The 23846-nt window shown below is 38.7% G+C and overlaps 1 protein-coding gene across 1 annotated transcript in view; it reads right to left on the bottom strand.

Annotated features, from left to right (window-relative positions):
- RASGEF1B (RasGEF domain family member 1B) overlaps window positions 1–22073 on the bottom strand; it is a 161533-nt gene extending 139460 nt beyond the window's left edge. The window contains exon 1 of the mRNA XM_027059272.2: window positions 21987–22073. Coding sequence (XP_026915073.2) covers window positions 21987–22052 — 66 coding nt within the window. The 5' untranslated portion in view covers window positions 22053–22073. The remainder of the gene's footprint in view (window positions 1–21986) is intronic.
- Window positions 22074–23846: the final 1773 nt, after the last annotated feature.

The following is a 23846-nucleotide window of genomic DNA, read 5'->3' as shown; positions in this document are numbered from 1 at the left end:
GAAGGAAGGATGGAAGGAAGGACACATCTTTCCCAAATAGGAAAGGACCGTTCTGCAGTCTAACTTTTCTAAGTTGCTATTTCCACCTTCTAGAATGTCTGTGCAAATTCTCTTAAACAAAATGGAAGAGCCAATAGGGGGGAAATATTTGTTTAAACACTTTACAGCATTATTTATATTTATTATGTGAGTTCAGCCTTAATAATAAACATGGGCTATCTGATCCTTTCTTAAGGTGCATTCTAACTTAATTACACATACAAAAGAAACACAAATCCAACTCCATGACCTTGAAGAGTAATAGAGTTACTTACTTAGGGAACATGGTTTTATTTTGTCTTGAGAAGCAAAGGTAACAGTAAATATGGGGTTTCACTGCATAAAATACAGTAAAATTTAATAAAAATCCTCTTTGCCTATCCTTCTCATGAAGCCTCATCAATCAGAGCAGCTATTCTTATCTCTTAGTATCCTGTCTCCAAACTATAGCCTATTCTGGCTTTTTTTCTTTTCTCCTTCTCCCTCTTGTCCAGTGTCTCCAACTTCTTGCTATTCCCATAACTTCCCCCCCGCCCTGCAGCCCCCAGTTAACTGCTTCCACATGTCTACATCTTATTCATTTATATATTGCCATGCCTTTACTTAGGTACATAATTCAGCCTGTATTCTCCCAACCACATTTCTCTCCAATTAACAGAGCCGAAGGCTCAACATTCCTTCTTATGAGAAGAGAAATGGGGGATGGGAAAGAGAGAGGAAAAGGGGGAGGGGTCACAAACATTTACGGTTCAGTATGGTTTCCTTTTATCCTGTCACACATATAAAAAAAAAGGCCAATATAAAAAACTGAAGTTCTGGGACACCTGGGTGGCTCAGTTGGTTAAGTGTCTGACTTCAGCTCAGGTCATGATCTCATAGTTCATGGGTTTGGGCTCTGTGCTGACAGTGTGGAGCCTGCTTGGGATTCTCTCTCTGCCCCTCCTCTGTTCATGTGCTCTCTCTCTCTCTCTCTCTCTCTCTCTCTCTCTCTCTCAAAAATAAACATTAAAAAAAAACTGAAGTTCTTATAAAAAAAATGGATCAAAGATGTGAACATATACTATACAGAAGTATAAAAATAAAGAACCAAATAGATACAGGAAAAGAAATCAGCCCCATTAGTAAATAATAGCAAATGAAAACAATGAGATGTCATGATTTGACCTGGCAGATTAAACATTATAATATTCAGTGATGATAGAGGTATAGTGAGATTAGCATTCGGATATAATGCTAGTAGAACTACATATACTAAATAACCTTTTGAAATGCATCTAGGCAGTACATATTGTGACATTTTAAAAGTTTCTGGCCTTTGCCATGTGTAGGAAAAATTATAAAGAAATAATTAGAGAAACATATATAGATCTATGTATAAGTATGTTCATGTTTTTTACTTTAGTATTATTGATAATGACAAAAGTTAGGAACAACAAGATATCCAAAACTTAAGAATAATTTAAGGGGAACCTGGATAACTCAGGTAGCAGAGTGATCGATTCTTGGTTTTGGCTCAGGTCATGATGTCACAGTTCATGAGTCTGAGCTCCGCATGGGGCTCCGTGCTAACAGTTTGGAGCCTGGTTGGGATTTTCTCTCTCCCCCCACTCTCTGCCCCTTCCCTGCTTGTGCTCTGTCTCTGTCTCAAAATAAATAAACATTAAAAATTTTTGTTTAATAATTTAAGCTATAATGATATACTCAAATATTATTTATTAAGATTGAGATTTTTGACATTATGTTATACACCTGAAATGAATATAATGTTGCATGTTAATGTATGCCTCAATAAAAAAAAATGATAGTTTTGAAATCCATGTAATGACATTATAAAATGCCCATATAGGAATGTGAAGTAAGAACTGAATACAAAACTGCATATGTTTTATAATCTTAGTTATATAACACAAATGCATGCAGAAGTAGGAAGAAAATACCAAAAAAATGTTAACTTTGGATTGTAGCTATCTTCGGATTGTGGAAATTTTTGTTTCCTGCCGACCTTCCCTGAATTTTCCAGATTAGCCATAATGAAGAACATTGAAAGTATTACTTCCATAAACACAAAAAGAGGATTTTTTTTTGTAGAACTAAGCAAAGACAACCAAATTCTATTGCAAATAATCTATTGTAAATGCCATTCTAATTTGTCATTAATTAACATTTTCAAACTCATGGATGAAACTTACAGACTAATTCCCTTGTCCCCAGGAAAAACTTTCTTGAGGACAGAGTATAATAATCAGGTTCCAGGTAATTTGATAAAGTTGGAGCAAATTGAGAAGACAAGTGGGGAAAGAGAATTATAGAGCATAATGTGAGTTGTATGGTTTCAGGGAAAGCCTTAATTCCTTGTTCTGAATGACTTTTTAAATTGATTATCTCCACAGTTGTATCAACAAATGATCACATCTTTCTTTGACATTTTTGGTTGTTTTTATCATTTATAATTTCTTTTAAAGTGCATGACCGGGGCGCCTGGGTGGCGCAGTCGGTTAAGCGTCCGACTTCAGCCAGGTCACGATCTCGCGGTCCGTGAGTTCGAGCCCCACGTCAGGCTCTGGGCTGATGGCTCAGAGCCTGGAGCCTGTTTCCGATTCTGTGTCTCCCTCTCTCTCTGCCCCTCCCCCGTTCATGCTCTGTCTCTCTCTGTCCCAAAAATAAATAAACGTTGAAAAAAAAAATAAATTCTGTAAAGTGCATGACCATGGACAGATCATGGTTGAGCACCTGATGCTAAGAATAGGATTTGATATTGACCTGACACAATTGCTTTACACGCCAGCCTTCTGGACACACCAATTACAAACTGCACACAGCATCTTAGAGCTGAGAGTTAACACTGGAGTACAAACTTGATTGATTTTGTAAGATCATAGCTTAACCAAATCATCTATTCTTTTACCTTCACTTTCCATCTTATGAACACATGGTATTAGTCACCTGGGGGAACTAGGTAAAAAGATGAAAAGAAATAAGAATAAATCCATCTTCACTACTAGAAAACCATTTGAGAGTCTGCCCATTCTTAGGATGTCTTGATGCTAGCTTAATGTGTAATGTATATGGAGCTCTTCTAGCCATTAAAATATCCCATATGGATGGGATTAGAAAAAGAAACAGGTCCAACTCCTATGGAAAACAGTATGGAGGATCCTCAAAATTTTTTAAAAAATAGAACTACCACATGATCTAGCGGCTCTGCTTCTGAGAATATATCCAAAGGTAACTAAAAAAATTAACTGGAAAAGTTATCTGCACCCTCGCGTTCGATGCAGCATTATTTATAATAGCCAAGATGTGGCAACAACCTAAGCGTCCATGGATGGATGGATGAATAAAGAGGTTGTGATATATACACATGATGGAATATTATTTAGCGTAAAAAATGAGGAAACCTTACCATTTATGACAACATGAATGGACCTTGAAGTCATCATGCTAAGTGAAAATAAGCCAGATAGAGAAAGAAAAATACCATATGGTGTCAATCGTATGTGGAATCTTACAAACAAACAAACAACAACAACAACAAAAACTCATACAAAAAGAGATCAAACTTGTGGTTGCCAGAGGCAAGGTATGGAGAGGGAATTGGAGGTAGTTGGTCAAAAGGACAAACTTCTACTTATAAGATAAATAAACATTAGGGATATAATGTACAAAATGGTGACTATAGCTAACGCTGCTGTGTGATATATAGGAAAGTTGTTAAGAGTGTAAATCCCAAGAGTTCTTATCATAAGGAGAACACCTTTTTTTCCCTTTGTTTTTTTCTTCTTTCTTTTCTTTTTATTGTATCTATATGAGAACATGGCTGTTAGCTGAATCTACTGCAGTCATCATTTCACCATATATGTAAATCAAATTATCATGCTATATGCCTTAAACTCCTACAGTACTGTATGTCAATTATTTCTCAGAGAACTGTTGGCAAAAAAGAAAATTCTCAGGGAATTCTTGGGTTTTTCTGGGGTACTCTAATTTTCAGGTAGTTCCAGAGATGAACGCTTCTTCAACAGCCAATGATGCGTCTGGGGAGCCCCTAGAACCAAACATGAGTTAAGAATTTCTCTTGAGAAACAGCTTGCACCACTCTAGAACCTCAATGGAGTCTGCTACTCCCATGTAGACCCCATTCCAAGGCAGTCATCCTCCTCTTTGCTCACTTAGGGCAATTTCAGGCCAACCACCACATAAGGCAACTCAAACCATGTGGGTGACCATACTGGTTGGACTTTACTTTAGAACAAACTTTTATTATAAGATATAATGCATGTATTAAAATGGTATGAAATCTATATATACAATTTAAGAAATAGTTATGAAGGACCACTCACATAGTTAGTAACCAAATTAAGAACACTGTCAACACCTGTAGAAGCATCCTGTGAGGCCCTTCCGTGTCACAACCCGCTCCCCGAGTTCTTTTTTTTTTTTATGCACTCCCTCTTCAGGCCCATCATGCCTCTTGGCCAGGATTTTATCAGCCCTGGAGAAGTGTTGGTCTTTCCCAACATAGTTCTTACTGTACATGACACTTCTCTGGCATTTAATAAAAAATCTGTTGCTATTTTAAAAAAGTTTCTCCATTGATCATAGGAAATGATTGTCTTCCAAGGCACAAAAGGCATATATGTTCTGGAGAACAGCTTGCTTTAGCAGTTCAAAAGGATTTAACTTGCTTTTTTATGATTATTTCTAAAGTGATATTTTAAGCAATTTGCATTATCCCTTTTGAATTCAATGTTTATATCATTTAGCTATTGGGTTCTTAGCATTTTTCCTATCAGCCTGTATGCATATATGTATGTGCATGTATGCATTTCAAAATGGATGTTAATTCTTCGTCACATTTGTAACAAATATTTTCCCCAGCCTGTTGTTTAAGAGAACATAGAAACTCTTAATTTTGCTTATGTTGTATATTACCTTGACCTTTTCCTTTGTGATATTTTTTCCAACAACTTTCAGATAATTTGAACAGACACTTCCAAACTTATATAAAAATAGAAAAAAATATTATAATGAATCCACATGTACTCATTACCGAGGACAAAAATTATCATACATTCCCTCCCATGCATTCACTGTTTTTTTGCTAACGTATTTTAAAGTAAATTTCAGACACAATATCATGTCACATATAAGTTCTTCAAAATATATTTCTAGTTGATCACAGCTTTTCAAAGAACAATCAATACACCCATCAACATTTACAATAATTCTTTAATACCTAATATCTAGTCAGACTCAGTTTTCTCTGATTTTTAAAAATGTCATTGCAGAATTTTTTAAAATCTAGATTCAAGTAAGACCCATGTACTGTGTTTAGTCATGTATCACAAAAGTTCCCTCTCCTTTTTATATTTTATGCCATTCATTTGTTGAAAAAATGGAGTCATTTGTCCTAAGGAATACCCCCCCGCCCCCTTTCTAGATTTGGATGATCATATCCATGTGATGTCATTTACTACATTCCTCTATCCTGTGAATTTTCTATCAAGTGATATTTATAGGTACAGATTCGGTAAGCTTCAGGATTAATTTTAGAGAGACAGAATACTTCACAGGTGATACTGTGAACCTCCTTTTGCATCATGTCATGAGACACATAACGTCTACGTGTCTCACTTTTACTGATGTTAAAGTTAATTAGTGGTTGCAGGTAATCAACATTGCAGGCAATCAATGTTTGAGCTATCAGTTTTAATGGTCACTGATAATTATTTCCTGGATCCAGTAGTGCATTAGGGTTCTAATACTTTTTTTTAGGTTTCTAATACTTTTCAGCTTAGAAAGTCTTGCTCTATTATAGTATCAGATCATTAAATATTTTCCTAGGACTTTTTTTTTTTTCTTTTTAACATTAAATCTTGGAATTTAATGGAAGTGAATCTGAAATTCACTTCAGTGTACAAGGGAGATGAGGATTTAAATTGATTTCTTCTAGAAAGTATGTATTCCAAGAATGTCTCCAGACAAGTAGTGAATATGGCCTTTATTGCACCATCCACCTAGTGATGGAATTCTGACTGGCCATAGAGCTTTTCTCAGTGGGACCCCAAACTATTTTCCAAATATTCAATAATTTTCCCAGCACTCTCTGTGCCCTGACATTGGTACATTGATTGGAGAGAGATTCTATTACTTACAGAGACATCACACTAGGACTCAGACTGAGAGTATCTGACATGGCTGGGTGTCTGTCATGACCTCTTACTTATTGTAAGAGCACTTCTATACCAGAATGGAAAACTAGGACTTTTGTGATTACTCAGGATTTTGTTCAATCACTAAGTTTTAAATCTTGAAAGTGTCAGCTTTTTATTTCTGCAAACTATCATTTTACCATTGAGGGAAATAACCTTGAAAATTCTGTACACATGATATAATGACTCAAATATAAGCAGAAGTAGTTACATTCCTTTTTCTTCTTCTTTAAGAAAAAGAACATAGTCACCTCTTTCCAGATGTTGACATCTTCTGTCTGCTCCTTAAATCGACAGAAATAAATCTCATTGACAGGGTAATTATTTAGGTCATTTTTGTTTTGTTTTGTTTTTTACTTAAGAAAAAGTTATCAGGTACTCGGTTTAAATCAGGAATAAAAAAGCTGTAAGACTTTCTCAATGGTTTCTTGACTCAAAAAAATGGTTTCTTGACTCAAAAAATTTAACTAATATGAGGTTAGTTGTGCAAAAATTTGAATCACATTATCTTTTTGATCAAAACCATCCATAGTTCCTCGTTATTTACAAAATCAAATTCAAATTCAAGTTTCCACCTTCAAGTTCTCTCATTATGGATCCCCCACACCTGGCCTCCCTTTCTCTCACCACATACTCTTCAGAGGAACTCCTCAAAATTGTCACTCAGGTCTATTCTGTGTCTATTTGGTTTTACACATGCTAATTCCTAACCTGAACACCATTTCTCTTTTAACTCAGATTCTAGCCTTTTCTTTTTCAAATCCAGATCAAGTTTACAGTCATCTACATTTCTTTTCCTGGTACTGGCCTTAAAGATCTCTTTGTTCTTTATATGTCTTTAGAAAGAAAATGGCATAGTTTATTTAACATGTAAGTTTTTTCTTTTACTGTTTACAGTGTGTTTGTTATGGTTGTCTAAGTAGGTTGTAAGAGCCAAAGTACTATGCTACATAGGACTTCATTTTTGGACCCTATTAAATTGAAATTCCTATGAATTTTTTAGAGGATAATTTTGATGATGTGATTATCAAATCCGCAAATGGCATGACCCTAAGAGTATGAGAGATTTAAAAAATGGCCACAATTTTCATGTCTTCTGATATGGTGGCCTTTTGTAAAGTGACTTTGAAGCTCCTCCCATCAAGAGATGGAGGCTGTTTTCCCAGCCTTTGAAGATTCCTGGCCTTGGGACTTGTTCTGGCCAACTGGCTGAAGGGAAAATGATGGTGTCTCTGTCCTGAGTTTATTAGGACTCAAACAGTCTTTCTTGGTTTTGTTTACTATCTTGGGACCTCTCTTCTGATATGTGAGCGAGTCCAGACTAGCCTGTTGGAGGATGAGAAACCATGTAGAACAGAGACTAGCTATCCCAGCTGACACTTTTTTAGACCCACCAGCCTCCAGGTGACCTAGCAGCTAACCACAGATATATGAGTGGTGAAGTCCAGAAACACTGCTAAACTGAGCCCAGCATAAGTTCTGACACATAGAATTAGGAACCAAATCCACCAAGTTTAGGGTGGCTTAATATATGGCAAAAATTAAAAATACAAAGGGAAAGATAAAAAATACTAAATTGCAGCATTTTGATCCTAAAAGACTATAGCATTCTAGAAACAATATACTATACTCTTAAGGTAAAATGTAACTGAGGGAAGTATGAAACTCTAAATTTCAGTTAAAAAAGCTAACTGTGTAAAGAATACACAATACCAGATAGCTTATCAACATATATGCAAAACACTTAGTGGCTTTGGTTGACCACAAGCATATGACTCAACCTTGTGTTTCTACTCTTCTAACAAAGCTGGATTTTAAGCTATGATTTCATGACTTTATGCTGTGTTAAATGTATCAGACCCCAAAGTGGGGTTTGTCCAGAGGACATTGACCACTATGTTGAAGGACCTTGAAATCAATGCACACAAGGAAAAATGGAAGGCAATGCACTTGGGTATCCAGTGGAAATATCGAGGAGGTAGAGTGGATAAGATAAATGTCTTAACTATTTAAAAACCTACCATGTGGAAAAGAGGCTGGACATGTTTAGTGCCACCTCATTAAAAACTAGGACCTTTGAATATTAGGACCCATGAATAGAAGCTATAAGAAGGTATATTTCATGTCACCAAAGGGAAGAGGCTGAATTAGAGAGGCTGCATGTGCATACTGTTTAAGATTGTAGACTAGGGGCATCTGGTTTTCTCAGTTGGTTAAGCGTCTGACTCTTGGTTTCGGCTCAGCTCATGATCTCATGGTTTATGAGTTCAAGCCCCATATTGGGCTCTGTGCTGACAGCATGGAGCCTGCTTGGGATTCTCTACCTCCTTCTCTCTCTGCCCATTCTCTGCTCATTCTCTCTCTCTCTCTCAAAACAAATTAAAAAAAAAAAGAATGTAGGCTATGTTGGGGTGTCTGGGTGGTTTAGTCAGTTAAGTGTCCAACTGTTGATCTCAGCTCAGGTCATGATCTCGCAGTTCATGGGACTGAGCCTCATGTGGGGCTCTGTGCTGACAGTGTAGAGCCTGCTTGGAATTCTCTCTCTCTCTCTCTCTGTCTCTCAAAATAAATAAATAAACTTTTAAAAGAAAAGAAAAGGAAAAAAAAGGAACGTAGACTATGTAGTCAAAACCAGGTCCTCTGCTTAAAGCTGGATGATGTTGGGCAGCTGCCCAACCTCACTAAGCCTCAGTTTCCCCTTTCCCTGTAAAATGGAAATAATAACAGTACCATTTAATGAGGTTATGATAAAGATTAAGCAGGATTTTTGAAGATAAAATGCTTAGCCCAGTGTCTAACACATAGTAAGCACGCAATGCACCTTATTTATTATCATTAATAATAAGAGCTATATAAATATGAAACGAACTGCCTCAGGTGGTAGAAATCTCCCTCTAACTGGAAATGGCCACAGGAGGGTTGGCAGGTGTTTGTAGGACAGATTTAAGCATCAGATGAGAAGTTGGACTAGATGACATTTAAATTACCTTCCAGTGCTGAATAAGCCATTCTTTATCCCTTAAGACAGGAATAACTTCTTTAGTATCTCCCAGAATACTTAGCACCATGGATCAAATGATATTCACCTACTATTCTTAGTAAAATTGTCTGATCATATAATTATAAATGTATACTTTTCTCATAGTAAGAGTTGTTCCATGCTGAAATGAAAATATGTGAAGATTCTTGATTTTTCTGTATCTAATTTGCTCTTTGAAAAAAGGATGCCATAAAATTTTATTTTTATGATTACTAATACTGACTAAAATGAAAAAGTGTAAGTGTTAGTGCTACAAATTCTTCTTTGTGAGACACTGAAATCCATATGTACAAGCCTCTCATCTTCTCACACTTGGAGTTAACCTGTCAGAATGCCTGATTTTAAGCTGGTCAGATATTTTCAAGGAACAAAAGGCTGAACTTTCTTTCATGACCGACTTCCTATCTGTCCAAGCTGAAGCCAGTAACCAACCATTTTTCCTTCTCTTTGCATAGGCCGCTTCTGGAAATGCTGACCATGATCACTCTTACCTTCTACAGGCAGAGCAGACACTTCTAGCTCCCTTGGCAATCCTATTTAATAAAATAGATCTGGTAGAATTACCTCAACAGGATAATATACCCATCTTCCTCAACTATCTCACTGTTATCAGTTAAATAGGGAGGAATTCACATTGGCCAAGGCCCTGTCTTCATGGTCTCTAATTGATAAAAAACTTTCCTTTTCTTACAATGAGTTCCAGCATAACAGTGGGCATTAATCATCTGTAGGAAGGGTTTTACTTTAATTAATGAAACTTTAGAGTTGGGTTATCTGGCCAAGAGAATCCTAAAATGTGTAGGTGGGAAGAAAAGTTCTGAATTCTGGGTTTGAACGAGCTCTGGATTCCGGGTATGTGGTGAAATAAACAAAGCATTCACAAGCACAGATAAGATTTCCAGACCATTCAGTGCCTGGGGTGTGCCATACACTGTGCCACACAGGGAGGAATACAAAGAAAAGAAACATGGTCCATCACTAAGAGGAGATGGAAATCCAAGCAAACAATTTCAACGAAGTAAGAGCAACGCAGTAATAGAAAACAAGTACAGGTTTAACTCAGAATAGAGGGTGGAGGAGGAGCAGAAGAAAAGTGGAAGTGAATGGTAAGACAGATTTTGAAAAAGAGGAGGGGCTTAGGCAGGAACAGCCTGCACAATGGCACAGAGCTGTGAAGTAGTGTGTAGGAGTCGAGGGAATGAGCAATGGAGCTGAGGCTGGGGTGGCCGGGAGGTATGTCGTCATACATGCCTCACTCTGCCATTGAGATATTCAGCCTAACTCAGTAGTAATGGGAAGTCACTCCACCTCTCAGTCAAGTAAGGAGCTTGATCATATTTGCACTTGGAAAGGATAACTCTGTAGTGGTATTGATGGGGTGCTGAAAGAAGGTGAGTGGTGAGAGGGGAACCAGTTAGGGAGTTCATCTGGAACCAGAGGAGAGATGACAAAGTCCTTAATTACAACAATCACAAGGGGGGGAAAGAGGGTGAATGTCAAGGATTCAGAGCCACCTGAATTGCGTGGCTGACTGAATGGAAGAGAAAGAATGAGGGATGGCACCCGCCTTAAAGTTTTGGGAAGAACGTAGGAACGCTTCACTGGGAGAGGTACAGAGCATTTATACAGCAGCAGAATCAGAAGGGAATGAGGGGCCAATTGCTTTAGTTTTTGAACATACTGAGCAAATAAAACAAGAGAATGAAGAAAATTTCTTAAGGAGAGAGAGTTGATTTTTTTTTTAATGGGCACCAGGAATGGAACACTAGAGAGCAAAATCGGAGGCATCACTGAGGAAGAAAGATGAATGAAACAGTGGAGGAGACTGAGAAGGTCAGATGGGAATTTGCAGGGTCAGCTCTCAAAAAAAACCAAGAGAGGAACAACTTGCAAGAAGAGGTCAGTTGAGTCAAGCCAAAGAAGAACTGAAATGTACTCTGGATTTAGCAGTAAGGATTTTCCTACTGACCTTGGCAAGACTACTTTCTCTGGTACAGTGAAGGAAGGAATCTTCTATGCCACAAAGAATGGAAACACTTCCCACCCTCCCACCCTCAACCTCTTTTTCTATTGTAATCTAAATGCTGATTTCCCTTTGTAAGTTCTTGCTATAAAAATCAGCTTCTGCCTTTTGCAAATGAATAATGTCTTTTAAGAGTTACCCTGTAAGCAAATGTCTTTTAAGGTGAAGTTGAATTTTTCACTGTTTTTCACTGTTTGTTAGGTTTCAGAAGGCATTGAATGAAAAGCAGGCTGAACCCGGGTGATCAAGAAAACAGGGATCTAAGATACAACAATATGAGAACTTCTTTCCCTTTCTTTTTCTATCACTTCTCTCCCCTTGGTAACAGGGGGAGCTTACAATGTGGAAAGCAGCTTACCATGTGGAAAGAATTAGGCTTGGCGATTTGAGGACATAAAAAATGAACAAGGCACAATCCTGCCCCGCCTAAGCCCCCAGCCACAGAGATTACAAGCCCTGCAAAAGACAGACATGCAATCAACCAACCCTAAGTGAGGTCCAGTGAAATAAATGTTCATAATAGTAAAAGCAAAGTTCTATGGGAGCCCAAATATAATTCCCCATCTCTCATAAAATGCAGGAAATGACCTTTAAAAATGTAGACACAATTGGGGAGTTCACCGCACCACTAATTACCTCCCCTATTCTTCAGATCATAAACTTTTATGCAATCTACTCTCCGTTCACTTCATTCGTACTCGTTTATTTCACCAGGCACCCAAACGGTCTATATGAAAACCTTAACAGGCATTAGTGGCAAGTGGAGATTCCAGCTCTACCCTTGGCTTTATTGCGATTCTTTTGTTAAATTGAACTTTAATGATATTTAATAATACCACTTTGACTCTTCATTGAAAGTGTTAAAGTTCTTAAAATTAAACGCATAGCCTCATGAATTAGGTGAACACGAAACCTCTTTCTCCGAATGGAGACAAACTGGGACACCAAAATATATGGAAAGGCTTCTGAAGGATACTATTTTGATCTGAGTAACCTCATGGTGATACTTTTGCAGTTCATACCCCCTTTAAAGTTCTTTGTAAAGCAACTGCCTTTAAAGAGACAACCTAACGTTGCATGATCACACATTATTTCCACTTGTGCAGGGTTGCTATTTTTAACTGGGGCCTTTGGAAAATGAAAATCTAAGGTTGGTTAGCTGTAGCCAGAGTGACCCATAATATAAGCCAGGTCATACTTTTTTGGCATCCTTCTGTGTGCTCTCGGGAAACTTTGATTATATTTTAACTAGGAACAGAAAAGAGATCGTCCAAATAAAAACCCATCTCTCCAGCAGGTGGTTAGGCAGGGGTTCTTGAGTCAGGCATGCCTAGTTTTGGATGCCAACTCTATCATTTATTAGCTCTGTGACCTTGAACAAGTTCTTTATCCTCTCTAGGCTTCATCTGTAAAATGATTAAATGGGAGACTGGATATGAAGAACTTAGGTTAGTGTTTTGCAGAGTCCTCAAACAATGGTGGTTATTACAATAATTATTATTGCTGTTATCACTTATACCCAACCGACCTGGATTACTGTTTATAGCAGATTGCCTCACACATGGAAGCCATTCAATATCTGTTTATTTCTTCATGGATATTTGGTTGGCATAGAATGCTTAGACTGTAATTTTTCAAGAAAGGTTTCCTTTGGCTTTCTCAAGGGAACCCACAGTATTGGGAAGGAAGCAAAACTGCCTAAGTTCTATATGAATTCTGCTGATAATGCTACAGTGTTATTTCTCAGAGTTTAGTGATATTATTTTTTTTTAGGTCTATGTGAATAGAGAGTATATGTATCCTATGGCAGTCTTAGATCTTTTTTCCCTATTCCCAGGTTGGACAAATTAAAGTTTCTCTTTCTGTCAATAACAGATGAGGCAGTCTACTAAGCATTTTCTATCAGAAGTTCCGCTTGATATTTTTCAGCTGGGTTCTGGGAGAGACATCAGGGCAGTGTTAATGGGAAAGTGTCAGCACACTGAGATAAGAAAAGAATAAACAGGAGTTTTGTAATATAAATATGACTCCATGACCTTTGATAATGGCACAGTCTCCAGTAGCAAGGGTCTGGTGTGTGTGTGTGTGTGTGTGTGTGTGTGTGTGTGTGTGTGTGTGTGTATTGTTAATAAAACATTTACCTCATATTTAAACATCAAGTACATCATAATATGGCTGTACATGTTGTACCATATATTTCAACCTTTATAGATAAGCTGTAAAGCAAGATCAGAATAAGAATGATTTTTGTTCAAGTTTGTTGTTTCCCATTTTTATAGTGTATAGGCATCTACCTGCTTCTGAACTGATGAATTTTGTAGACCTAATAAAATATATTCTATAGATATTCATTGTTCATATTTCATTTATTTTCTGTAGGTTTTGGGATCTTGCATTGAATATTTTTATATACTGATGGGAGAATATAAGTTGAACAGCTATTGGTTTAAGCATATTTGTTAAACCTTATTATAACTCTTTGGAGCTTATCAGACCTATTAATGGGGCCATTTTTTCTGCTAGGAATACTGGGATGGATAGATTTCTTGTCCTTGTGCATCAGGTTGCATTTGTTACCCACGTGAACTCCTGCCAGTGGACCCAAACTTCAGCCAAGGGTATGCTGGGGTAATAGTGGGAATCCAAGAATCTAAATTTAAAGGATATATTCTCAAGTCTGGTTATTTAATATTTGCAGACAATCCTCTTTAATTGATATTTTCTACTGTTTTATTGTGCTCCACTTTATGGTGATTCACAGATATTGTAGATCTTGTTCTCATTTGTTTTTTACAAACTGAAGATTTAAGACTTTGGTGGAAATCACTGCAGATGTGATGGAAATAGCAACAGAATTAGAAGTGGAGCCTAAAGATATGAATGAATTGCTGGGATCTCATGATAAAAATTGAACACATGAGGAATTGCCTCTTATGGATGAACACAGGAAGTGGTTTCTTGAGATGGAATCTACTCCTGGTGAAGATGCTGTGAAGACTGTCAAAATGACAACAAAGGATTCAGAATATTACATAAACTTCATTGATAAAGCAGCAACAGGGTTTGAGAGGATTGACTTCAGTTGTGAAAGAAGCTCTCGTATGGGCAAATTGCTATCGAAGAGCATCTCATGCTCCAGGGAAGTCATTTGTTTAAAAAAAAAAAAAAGTCACTCGCTGCGGCAAACTTCAGTGTTGTCTCCTTTTAAGAAATTGCCACAGCTACCCCCTGATCAGTCAGCAGCCATCAACATCAAGGCAAGACCCTCCACCAGCAAAATACTCATTGAAAATTCAGGCGATGGTTAGCATTTTTTAGCAATGAAATATTTTTTAATTAAGGTAGGTATTTGTTTTTAGACACAATACTACCGCACACTTAAAAGACTACAGCGGAGTATAAACATAGTATTTACATACACTAGGAAGCAAAAAAAAAATTCACTTGACTTGCTTTATTGCAATATTTGCTTTATTGTGGTGGTCTGGAATCAAACCTGCAGTATCTCTGAGGTGGGCCAGTACAGGACAGTAGAGGGGTTCTGACTTTTGTAAAATTCTTTGTAGATGTAGTAGGTCACTCACATCGAATACTACTTTAACAACCATTATGAACAAGGACAAGAAGTTGAAAATAGCTGACTAAAATCCTGTGTGACAGGGTTATAGCAAAAGCTGGAGCCCAAAATGTTTACCCCAGGGAATCCAAACCTGCTTCCAATGGTGAAAGAATAGAATACAATGTCAAATATATGCATGAAGATATTTATAAATATTTTCAAACTAATGGCAGCTCCTACATACAATGAATATCAATAGAAATGTTATTTGACCAGATAATGGGCCCCATTGCTGTTCCTGAGTTTGAATATTTTCAGCACAGACTGGTTTGCCTCAGTTCCAGGGGGAGCTTTTACGAAATTCAGGGTATGATAGATATCTGAGTTTATTATGTTCAGAATTCAAAGACAGGGTTCTCTGCTAAGCGGATTTCTGCTCATCACCTCATTCGCAGAGACAGACCTTAATGTGTTTATCTCGCCTTCCTTACTCAGGCTCAATTTGGGAGATGGGTCTTAGCAACTAGGCATTTTCACTTCTTTAATTGATATTGCCTACTGTTTTCTACTTTCACTAGATTCTAAGTGACTTCTCACAGAGCACGCAGCCACTTTCCCCCCAGTCTAATTGTGCACTAGGATACCACTGTCCACTGTACCACTGGCCAAAATAGTAGTGGTGTAGACAAGATGCAAGTTGATTTCTGTCTCAGGCAATAGAAGGCTGAACAAAAGCAGTCAACAGTTCTATGGAGTCAGAAACCCTGATGCTTAAATTTCATTTTTCTTCCATCCTCTCTTGGTCTAAGGTGGCTCTTCTTGCTTTTGCTACCTCATCTGTAGTCCAGACAGCAAGCGAGGCATGCCTTTCCCTACAAAAGGCATAACTCACAACTTGCATGCATCACTTCCACTCACATCCCACTGACAATAATCTCAACATGTTGCCACATCTAGCTGCAAGGGAGGTTGGAAAATGTGCTCTTTAGCTGGATGGACATATCCCAACTAAAACTTCCATTATCTCACAAGAAGAAAATTGACCCCTTACTTTGAAAGCTTCATTCTCACCTTGTCACAAAAAGCTCTAGAAGAGAAATACTTAATGCATTTTGCTCCATAGACCAGAAGCTAAATGTATAGAGATAGTGATCCAATCATATAGCTCATGCTCCAAGAATTAAAATTTTGTTTATCTGCAACTGTAGTAGTTGTAATGGCTTCCTTTGCTCAGCATTATTATTATTTTCTAATTACTATTCCTGACTTTGGTATTTTTTTTTTTTTGGAAGCAGCAGCAAGCCTGTGGGTTGGCTTCTCCATTCTCTCGGGTCACTGAGAGCCCTGAATATTGAATATTAACCCCAAGGTGCTTCTCACAGAATAGGTGCTATCTATCCAGATCCAGCTACCACATCATGATGTAACATTCAATGATTCTCAGTGGGCTGTCACTTATAAGACTGTTCTTAAAATGTCCCTGTTTGCTACCCTAAACTTTCCTTTGATAAGAAATATTCTCCAAGTGCTAAAAGGAGCTAAAGATTAATCTGTTACAGGGACACCTCTCTTTATTTTCTTCCCACAGATGCCTCCCACCTTTGAAATAAAGCGGTGCTCCATTTTGTTGATTCTGAGTTCACCAGTTCCTTTCTTTTTATCTATTGTTTATCCAGTTACTTCCAACTACCTCCTCCAGTCTCCCTTTCGCTCACCCGGAAATACAGAAGGCCCAGGGAGCCTTGTTTGTTTTGTTAGCCACCCTTCCATTTAATAACACTGCTATCCTTCAAGGCGGTGTCTCTCTCCATTTCCTTCTAGTCAGATCAAGTTAAAGTTACTTTCCTTTTGACTGGGGACATGCTTACCTATCACCTAAATTCCTTTTGAGAAAGGCAGGTTGGCATAGCCATGGTCATGGGCAGCTCCTAATCTAAAAACAGCTCCATCCGCTTTGTGTATTCTGCGCAATTTGCCAAGGTCATGGCACTTTACTGGGTTGTTTTGACTCGGCATGATCTACACAATGCTTGCTGAGCTGAAATAATGCTTCTTTCAGCCCAGTCTCTGGTCTTGCCAGTAGGGCCAATGAGAATTTTGTGGGAGAGCCTGTTAAGTTAAATTTTATGTCGTCCTCTAATGTTACTTATCTCTCAAAATCCCTGCTTTTGTCTCCATCATCATTGTCTTATTCCCTTTCAACAGTCCACTTTGGATCTGCCATTAATTTATTGAAATCCCAAAATCCCTTTTGCATTTACTGCTAGCCTGTGCAACCTCTTGGGGGCAACATGTTTACGGTCAAATACATTAAAGAGTAGTCTGTCTTAATTCATTCTCCAGAGTATCTCCTATGAATTACAAAGAAAGTCCTCCAGTTATAACATTGTGGGATTTGGGGGAATAAGTTCATCTTGAGCTTTCACAACACGATATTTAGCAGCTGCAAAGGCAAGGAAGACAAAGCTGCCAGGTCATCCCCTGGAAATCCCAAGACATATATTTTTAACATTTGCATTCTTATTTACATAAATTTGTATGCTTCGTTCAAAAGGCGCTGACTCCAATTATGCAAAATAAAACACGCAACTCCTCTTGATCTGAGAGTGGATAATCACACATTCCAGGCTTGCTTTCCTGCTGTCCAGAGTGATTTCTTTGGCTTTTTCCTCTCTGCTCCTGGAAGTTTTCCTCCTTTATATCTACCCTCTAATCATAACCATTAATGAAGAGTTATCATTTAATTATAAGACTGGAGTCAGTCCCAAAATATTCTTTTTTCAGATTGGTATTCTCTGTTGTCCAATTGGGATTTTCATAACACCTTTCCACCCCCCATAGCAAGGGAACAGTAGTCCTTGGTTCAGTTTGGGACACCATAACTGGGTCCGGCGTGCAGCCTTTCACCCAACAGAACATTTTTTGATGTGAGGAAGTTTGGATTCAGGGTCAAGTAACCATAGATTCAATTATTCACACCAATGCTGCTTTCCATTGACCCCTATAATTAAAAGCTTGACTTTGCTTACATTTTTGGCATCATTTTCCCCCTTCAGGTAGATGGCAAACAGAGCTGATTGCAAACTGAATTCATTAGAGTATTTGACAGCAAATGTATAGATCCCAGAAGCCAGAGCTTTGGAGCAATCCACTCAACCCAAGACAGTCCCGGTGTCACTGTATGGATACCTGGCTGCTAATTCTGCCCTGCCAGAGGAGAGAGACCTGAGAATCACAGAGTGAAATACCACCAAACCAAGAATGGTCATACTACACTTAATTTCCTTCTGCTCTCTGAAAAGCATTCCAGAAAGTCACTCCCTACCATTTTTATAGAGCTGTTACTGTTTCTGATCAGGTATAGGAAAACACTGAGTAAACTCAGTAAACTTAGTAAACTGTCTACTGGATGAAGTGAAACTTAGTCAAAACAGAGCCCTCCAAGGTTTATTGACATCTGATGTTAGCCTTTGAAATGTCTTCTTTCTGTCCCCACAAACTGCTGGTCTATTTAGAACCTATATTAACAAAGTTGGGGCACCTGGGTGGTTCAGTTGGTTAAGTGTCTGTCCAGCTTCAGCTCAGGTCCCAATCTCAGGGTTCAGTTCGTGGGTTAGGGCCCCACATCTGACTCTGCGCTGACTGCTCAGAGCCTGGAGACTGCTTTGGATTGTGTCTCCCTCTCGAGCCTGGAGACTGCTTTGGATTGTGTCTCCCTCTCTTTGCCCCTCCCCTGCTCGTGCTCGCTCTCTCTCTCTCTCAAAAATAAATAAGAATTAAAAAAATTTTTTTAAAAAGAACCTATATAGGGGCGCCTGGGTGGCGCAGTCGGTTAAGCGTCCGACTTCGGCTCAGGTCACGATCTCGCGGTCCGTGAGTTCGAGCCCCGCGTCAGGCTCTGGGCTGATGGCTCAGAGCCTGGAGCCTGTTTCCGATTCTGTGTCTCCCTCTCTCTCTGCCCCTCCCTCATTCATGCTCTGTCTCTCTCTGTCCCAAATAAATAAATAAACGTTGAAAAAAAAAATAAAAAGAACCTATATAAACAAAATAGGTGGGGCTGAAGGGGAATGAACAGAGACAAGGCAGTGAAGGGCTGGGGCAGTTGCCTACACATTTTGTGATGTGTGGAGAGGGGTTTTGTTTGCTTTGTGCCAAGTGATACTCTTCTCACTAGGAACTCAAGTCAGCAGAGAGGAAGTGCAGATCCACTGAATACAAAGTACAGAAACTCAGTTCCAAGTAGCTTGGGTTGCTTCCCTTCTATGCCTGCAAAACATCAGGCCTGCAACTTCATGAGGAAGAGGCTTCTTGTTCAGCCAGGGTTGCACACCCTGTGGACTGCTGCATTGGGCGGGACTTGCCACCAAGGCAAAATTACCAGGAATCGCCAGGCAAATAGATTCATTTCCTGTAAAATTTTTTTTAATGTTTATTTATTCTTGAGACAGAGAGAGACAGAGCATGAACGGGGGGAGGGTCAGAGAGAGGGAGACACAGAATCTGAAGCAGGCTCCAGGCTCCGAGCTGTCGGCACAGACCCTGACGCGGGGCTCGAACTCAAGGACGATGAGATCATGACCTGAGCTAAGGTTGGACGCTCAACCGACTGAGCCACCCAGGCGTCCCGATTCATTTCCTTTTAACAAGTACAAAAAAACTCTAACTCAGATATAAATTTTAAAAATAATAAATAAAATAAGATATTTATTGAGTACCTACAAAACAAAAGGTACAACAAATTCTGGTTCCGCCCACAGATACCTATAAGTTGGAGAGAAAAGCCCTATTACAAGAAGTTTTGTTTGTTTTTGACATTTGTCAACAGCAGCTCTGTTTTATCCTGGGCACTGGATTGTGTGTGGCCTTTAGATGCTCTACTAGGCAAACAACAGAAAGGCAGCAGGAATCCCAGATATACTGTGGCCCTTCTGGTAAAGTGTGCTCGATATACCAGACTTAGGCTTCTCTTCCCAACATATGCTTCTCTTCTATCCCCTTCCTCAGTTTCCATTTCTTCTTCTTGTTCTTTTTTTTGTGTTTTTATTTATTTTTGGGAGAGAGACAGAGAGAATGAGCCAGGGAGGAGCAGAGAGAGGGAGAGAGAGAATCCCAAGCAGGCTCTGCACTGTCAGCACACAGCCCAATGCGGGGCTCAAACTCACAAACCATGAATGAGATCATGACCTGAGCCAAAACCAAGAGTCAGATGCCTAACCAACTGAGCCACTCAGGGGCGCCACCCCCCCTCCCCAGCTTCCATTTCTTGACATAAACAAATTGAGGATGTGCTTCCTCTAGGCTTACCACATGTATTGCCTTTCATTTATTCATTCATTCACTTGCATAATTTGTTGAGTGCTTGGATACATAGTGAACAAAATAGGTAAAAATAACAACTTACATAGCGCCTAGGTGGCTCTGTCGGTTAAGTGTCTGACTCTTGGTTTCAGCTCAGGTCAAGATCTCACTGTTCGTGAGTTCAAGCCTTGCATCAGGTTCCACATTGACAGTGCGGAGTCTGCTTTGGATTCTCTATCTCTCTCTGTCTCTCTCAAAATAAAATAAACGTAAAAAAAATAAAAAATAAATTAAAACTTGCTGTTATGGATTTATATTAAATCATGTAATCTGGTGACAGTCCCATGAGGCAGGTACTGTAATGATGTCCTTTTTATGGGTGACTTTGCTCAAAGTCACATAGCAAGTGAATAGCAGAGCTGGGATTTGAACCCAGGCAGGCTGGCTCTAGCAAGCCCACACTCAACCATCACGCTCTACACTTGTTGGTGGGATTGATGGGTATGATTTCAGGTTCAGAAGAGTAGCATTTCAGGCAAAACCTGTAATTTCTCTTCTAGAAGTAGTCGTTCATTGCGCAAGAGAGTTTGAATAACAGGTATGTTGTTAAAAGTAGTACCGTGGCTGGACCTAACACTAACATGTTGAAGGGGATCAGAATATGCCACTCCCAGATAATCCAGTTTGCCAAAAGAATTATTTTGAGCTGAAGTCAACTGAGAAACAGTTCCCCATCACTTTCAGTCTAAAAGCAGGGCATAAATCTCCCTTTCTAAAGGTTATATACATTTTTATTTTTGTTTATGTTTTATTGTTTATTTATTTTGGAAGGAGAGAGAGACAGAACATGAGCAGGGGAGGGGCAGAGACAGAGGGAGACACAGAATCCAAAGCAGGCTCCAGGCTCTGAGCTGCCAGCATAGAGCCTGACACGGGGCTTGAACTCACAGACTGTGAGATCATGACCAGAGCTGAAGTCGGACACCCAACCGACTGAGCGACCCAGGCGCCCCCAAAGGTTACATAAATTTTTAAATGTGTCTTCTTCTCCCATACCAGCAAGAAGATGACTTTATCACCAGAGATGATTCTTATCAATGGGTAAGGCACCAACTTGAGTCTACATAACAAACTTAATAAATAACTCTTATCAACCCATTAATTTTCTCCATATGTTTATCTTCTCACAATTTACCATTCTGAGAAGCCCAACCCCTCCCCTCCCCCCGACCTTCTTCTTTCTCCTGTACTTCTCCACATTTTATTGCTTTTTGTTAAAATAGTATAAGCCCGGAATATGTAACTGCTTCTTTGGCCCCTCACTTCTTTTCTATGAAGGGCTCCTTATTTGTAGTAATAAACATTTTCTCTTGTTTATCTGTCTCTTTTTTTCCAGTTTGATTTGCATAACCCCAGGTACTAAGCCTAAGGGAGTAGAGAAAAAAAATTGGTTTTTTTTCCCCTCTCCCCTACAATGTAAATTACTAAAAGCACCCTCTTTCCTTCTAACAAGTTCTGATAGACCAGGGAAGGTAAGTTAAAGAGATCAGAGCAGGACATTGAAAGGGAGGACATCAGCAAGATGGGAGTGGGGGTAGAAGCTGAACACAGGCACCTCAGATTAACATCTCTCAGTTTAACATTTTGCTAAGGGCAAGGGTACACTAGGGCCAACCAGACTGGTCAAAATTTGGATTTTATCAACCACTTTTATGAGATCAGTTTGATTATTTCACCCAAATAGCTCAAGACAAAAGGCATAACAGCCAACACATGCAGATCGTACTGTTGAGTAAGAAATGGATTCATTCTTACTTTGCCAATTGGCTTCTCAATCAGAGGGCTCGTAAAGCAGACTGGAGTTATGCCACTGCTGTACATCGAAAGCTTCCATTGCTGTTCCTGCAAGAAATGAAACACATGAAGAGAGAAAGAGAGAGAGACACAGAGAGATTTCAGACTTGGCTGGCTTTTCTGCTGCACAGAACCATTTTCCAGTTGCTCACAATAGTGCCTCAAGCACATAAACCTAAGGGTTGTCACTTGAAGTACCTAAGTCAGCAGTTTTGCACGGGCATCTTCAATATGCAGTCTGTGCAAACTCAGTTAACCTTGTACAAGGACATATTACAAAACCGTTTAAGACATTTTGAAGGAATTCATGCACACATATTGACTTAGATGCAAAATACTTCAGCCTAATCTGTTAAGGTATCTTCCTAGAACATAAATCAGACTATGTGAATCTTTTTAAAACAAAAATAACTTTACTAATAGCTCATTGCACAAAAACACTGGCCACAAGTCAATGTCAGTCTTTAAATCTTTAATTCTATGTGGGATACTATCCAAAGTTCTCTAGCTGCTTTTCAGAATACTCCAAATAGTGACTCTTGTGGTGGTGGGGGGGGGGGGTTGTTTTTTGTTGTTGTTTTCCTTTTTCTTTTTGTTTTGTTTTTACTTTTTCTGTGTCAGTTCTAATTCTGTCCCACAATTTAACCTAAAACTCAAGCCACATTACTCAATGTGTTTCCTTCCATTCTATGCCTTTGTTAATGTTGTTCCCGGTTCCTAAAATATCCTTTCCTTAGTATCTGCCTATGATTTCCTACCTGTCCTATTAAGCCCAGCTCAGATTCCCTAAGAAACATTTTGCTATTTTTCTCTACTTCTTTTCTTTATTTTTAAATTTTAATTCCAGTATAGTTAACATAATGTTCTATTAGTTTCAGGTGTGCAATATAGTGATTCAACAATTTTATACATTACTCACTGCTCATCACAATAAGTGTACTCTTAATCCCTTTCACTTGTTTCACCCATCCCCCAACTCACCCCCCATCTGATAACCATCAGTGTTCTCTAGAGTTAAGAGTCTGTTCTTTGGTTGTCTCTTTTTTTCCTTGTTCATTTGTTTTAATTCTTAAATTCCACATATTAGTTAAATCATATGGCATTTGTCTTTCTCACTTATTTCACTTAGCATTATACCTTCTAGATCCATCCATGCCACTGTATATGGTAAGATTGCATTCTTCTTTATGGCTGAGTAATATTCCATTATGTACGTATTTGTGTGTGTGTGTATGTATGTATAAACACAACTTTATTCATCTATTGATGGATATGTGGGTTACTCTCATATCCTGGCTATTGTAAATAATGCTGCAATAAACATAGAGGCACATATAACTTTTCAAGTTAGTGTTTTCATTTTCTTTGGGTTACTACCCAGTAGTGCAATTACTGTATTATATGGTAACTCTATTTTTTATTTTTTGAGGAACTTCAGTACTGTTTTTCGGTATGGCTGTACTGGTTTGCATTCCCCTGCAACAGTGCATGAGGGTTCCTTTTTCTCCACATCTTCACCCACACTTGCTGTTTCTTGTGTTTTGATTTTAGCCATAGTGACAGGTGTGAGGTGACAGCTCATTGTGCTTTTGATTTGCATTTCCCGGATGATGACTGATGATGAGCATCTTTTCATGAGTCTGTTGGCCATCTGGATGTCTCCTTTGAAAAAGTGTGTATTCGTGTCTTCTGCCCATTTTTTAATCAGATTATTTGGGGGTTTTTTTGGTGTTGAGTTTTATAAGTTCTTTACATATTTTGGATACTAAACAGATATGTCATTTGCAAATATCTTCTCCCATTCAGTAGGTTGTCTTTTAA

Source organism: Acinonyx jubatus, chromosome B1 (assembly GCF_027475565.1).
Source record: "Acinonyx jubatus isolate Ajub_Pintada_27869175 chromosome B1, VMU_Ajub_asm_v1.0, whole genome shotgun sequence".
Lineage (NCBI taxonomy): Eukaryota > Metazoa > Chordata > Mammalia > Carnivora > Felidae > Acinonyx > Acinonyx jubatus.
This window is presented reverse-complemented; position numbering and strand designations above follow the sequence as displayed.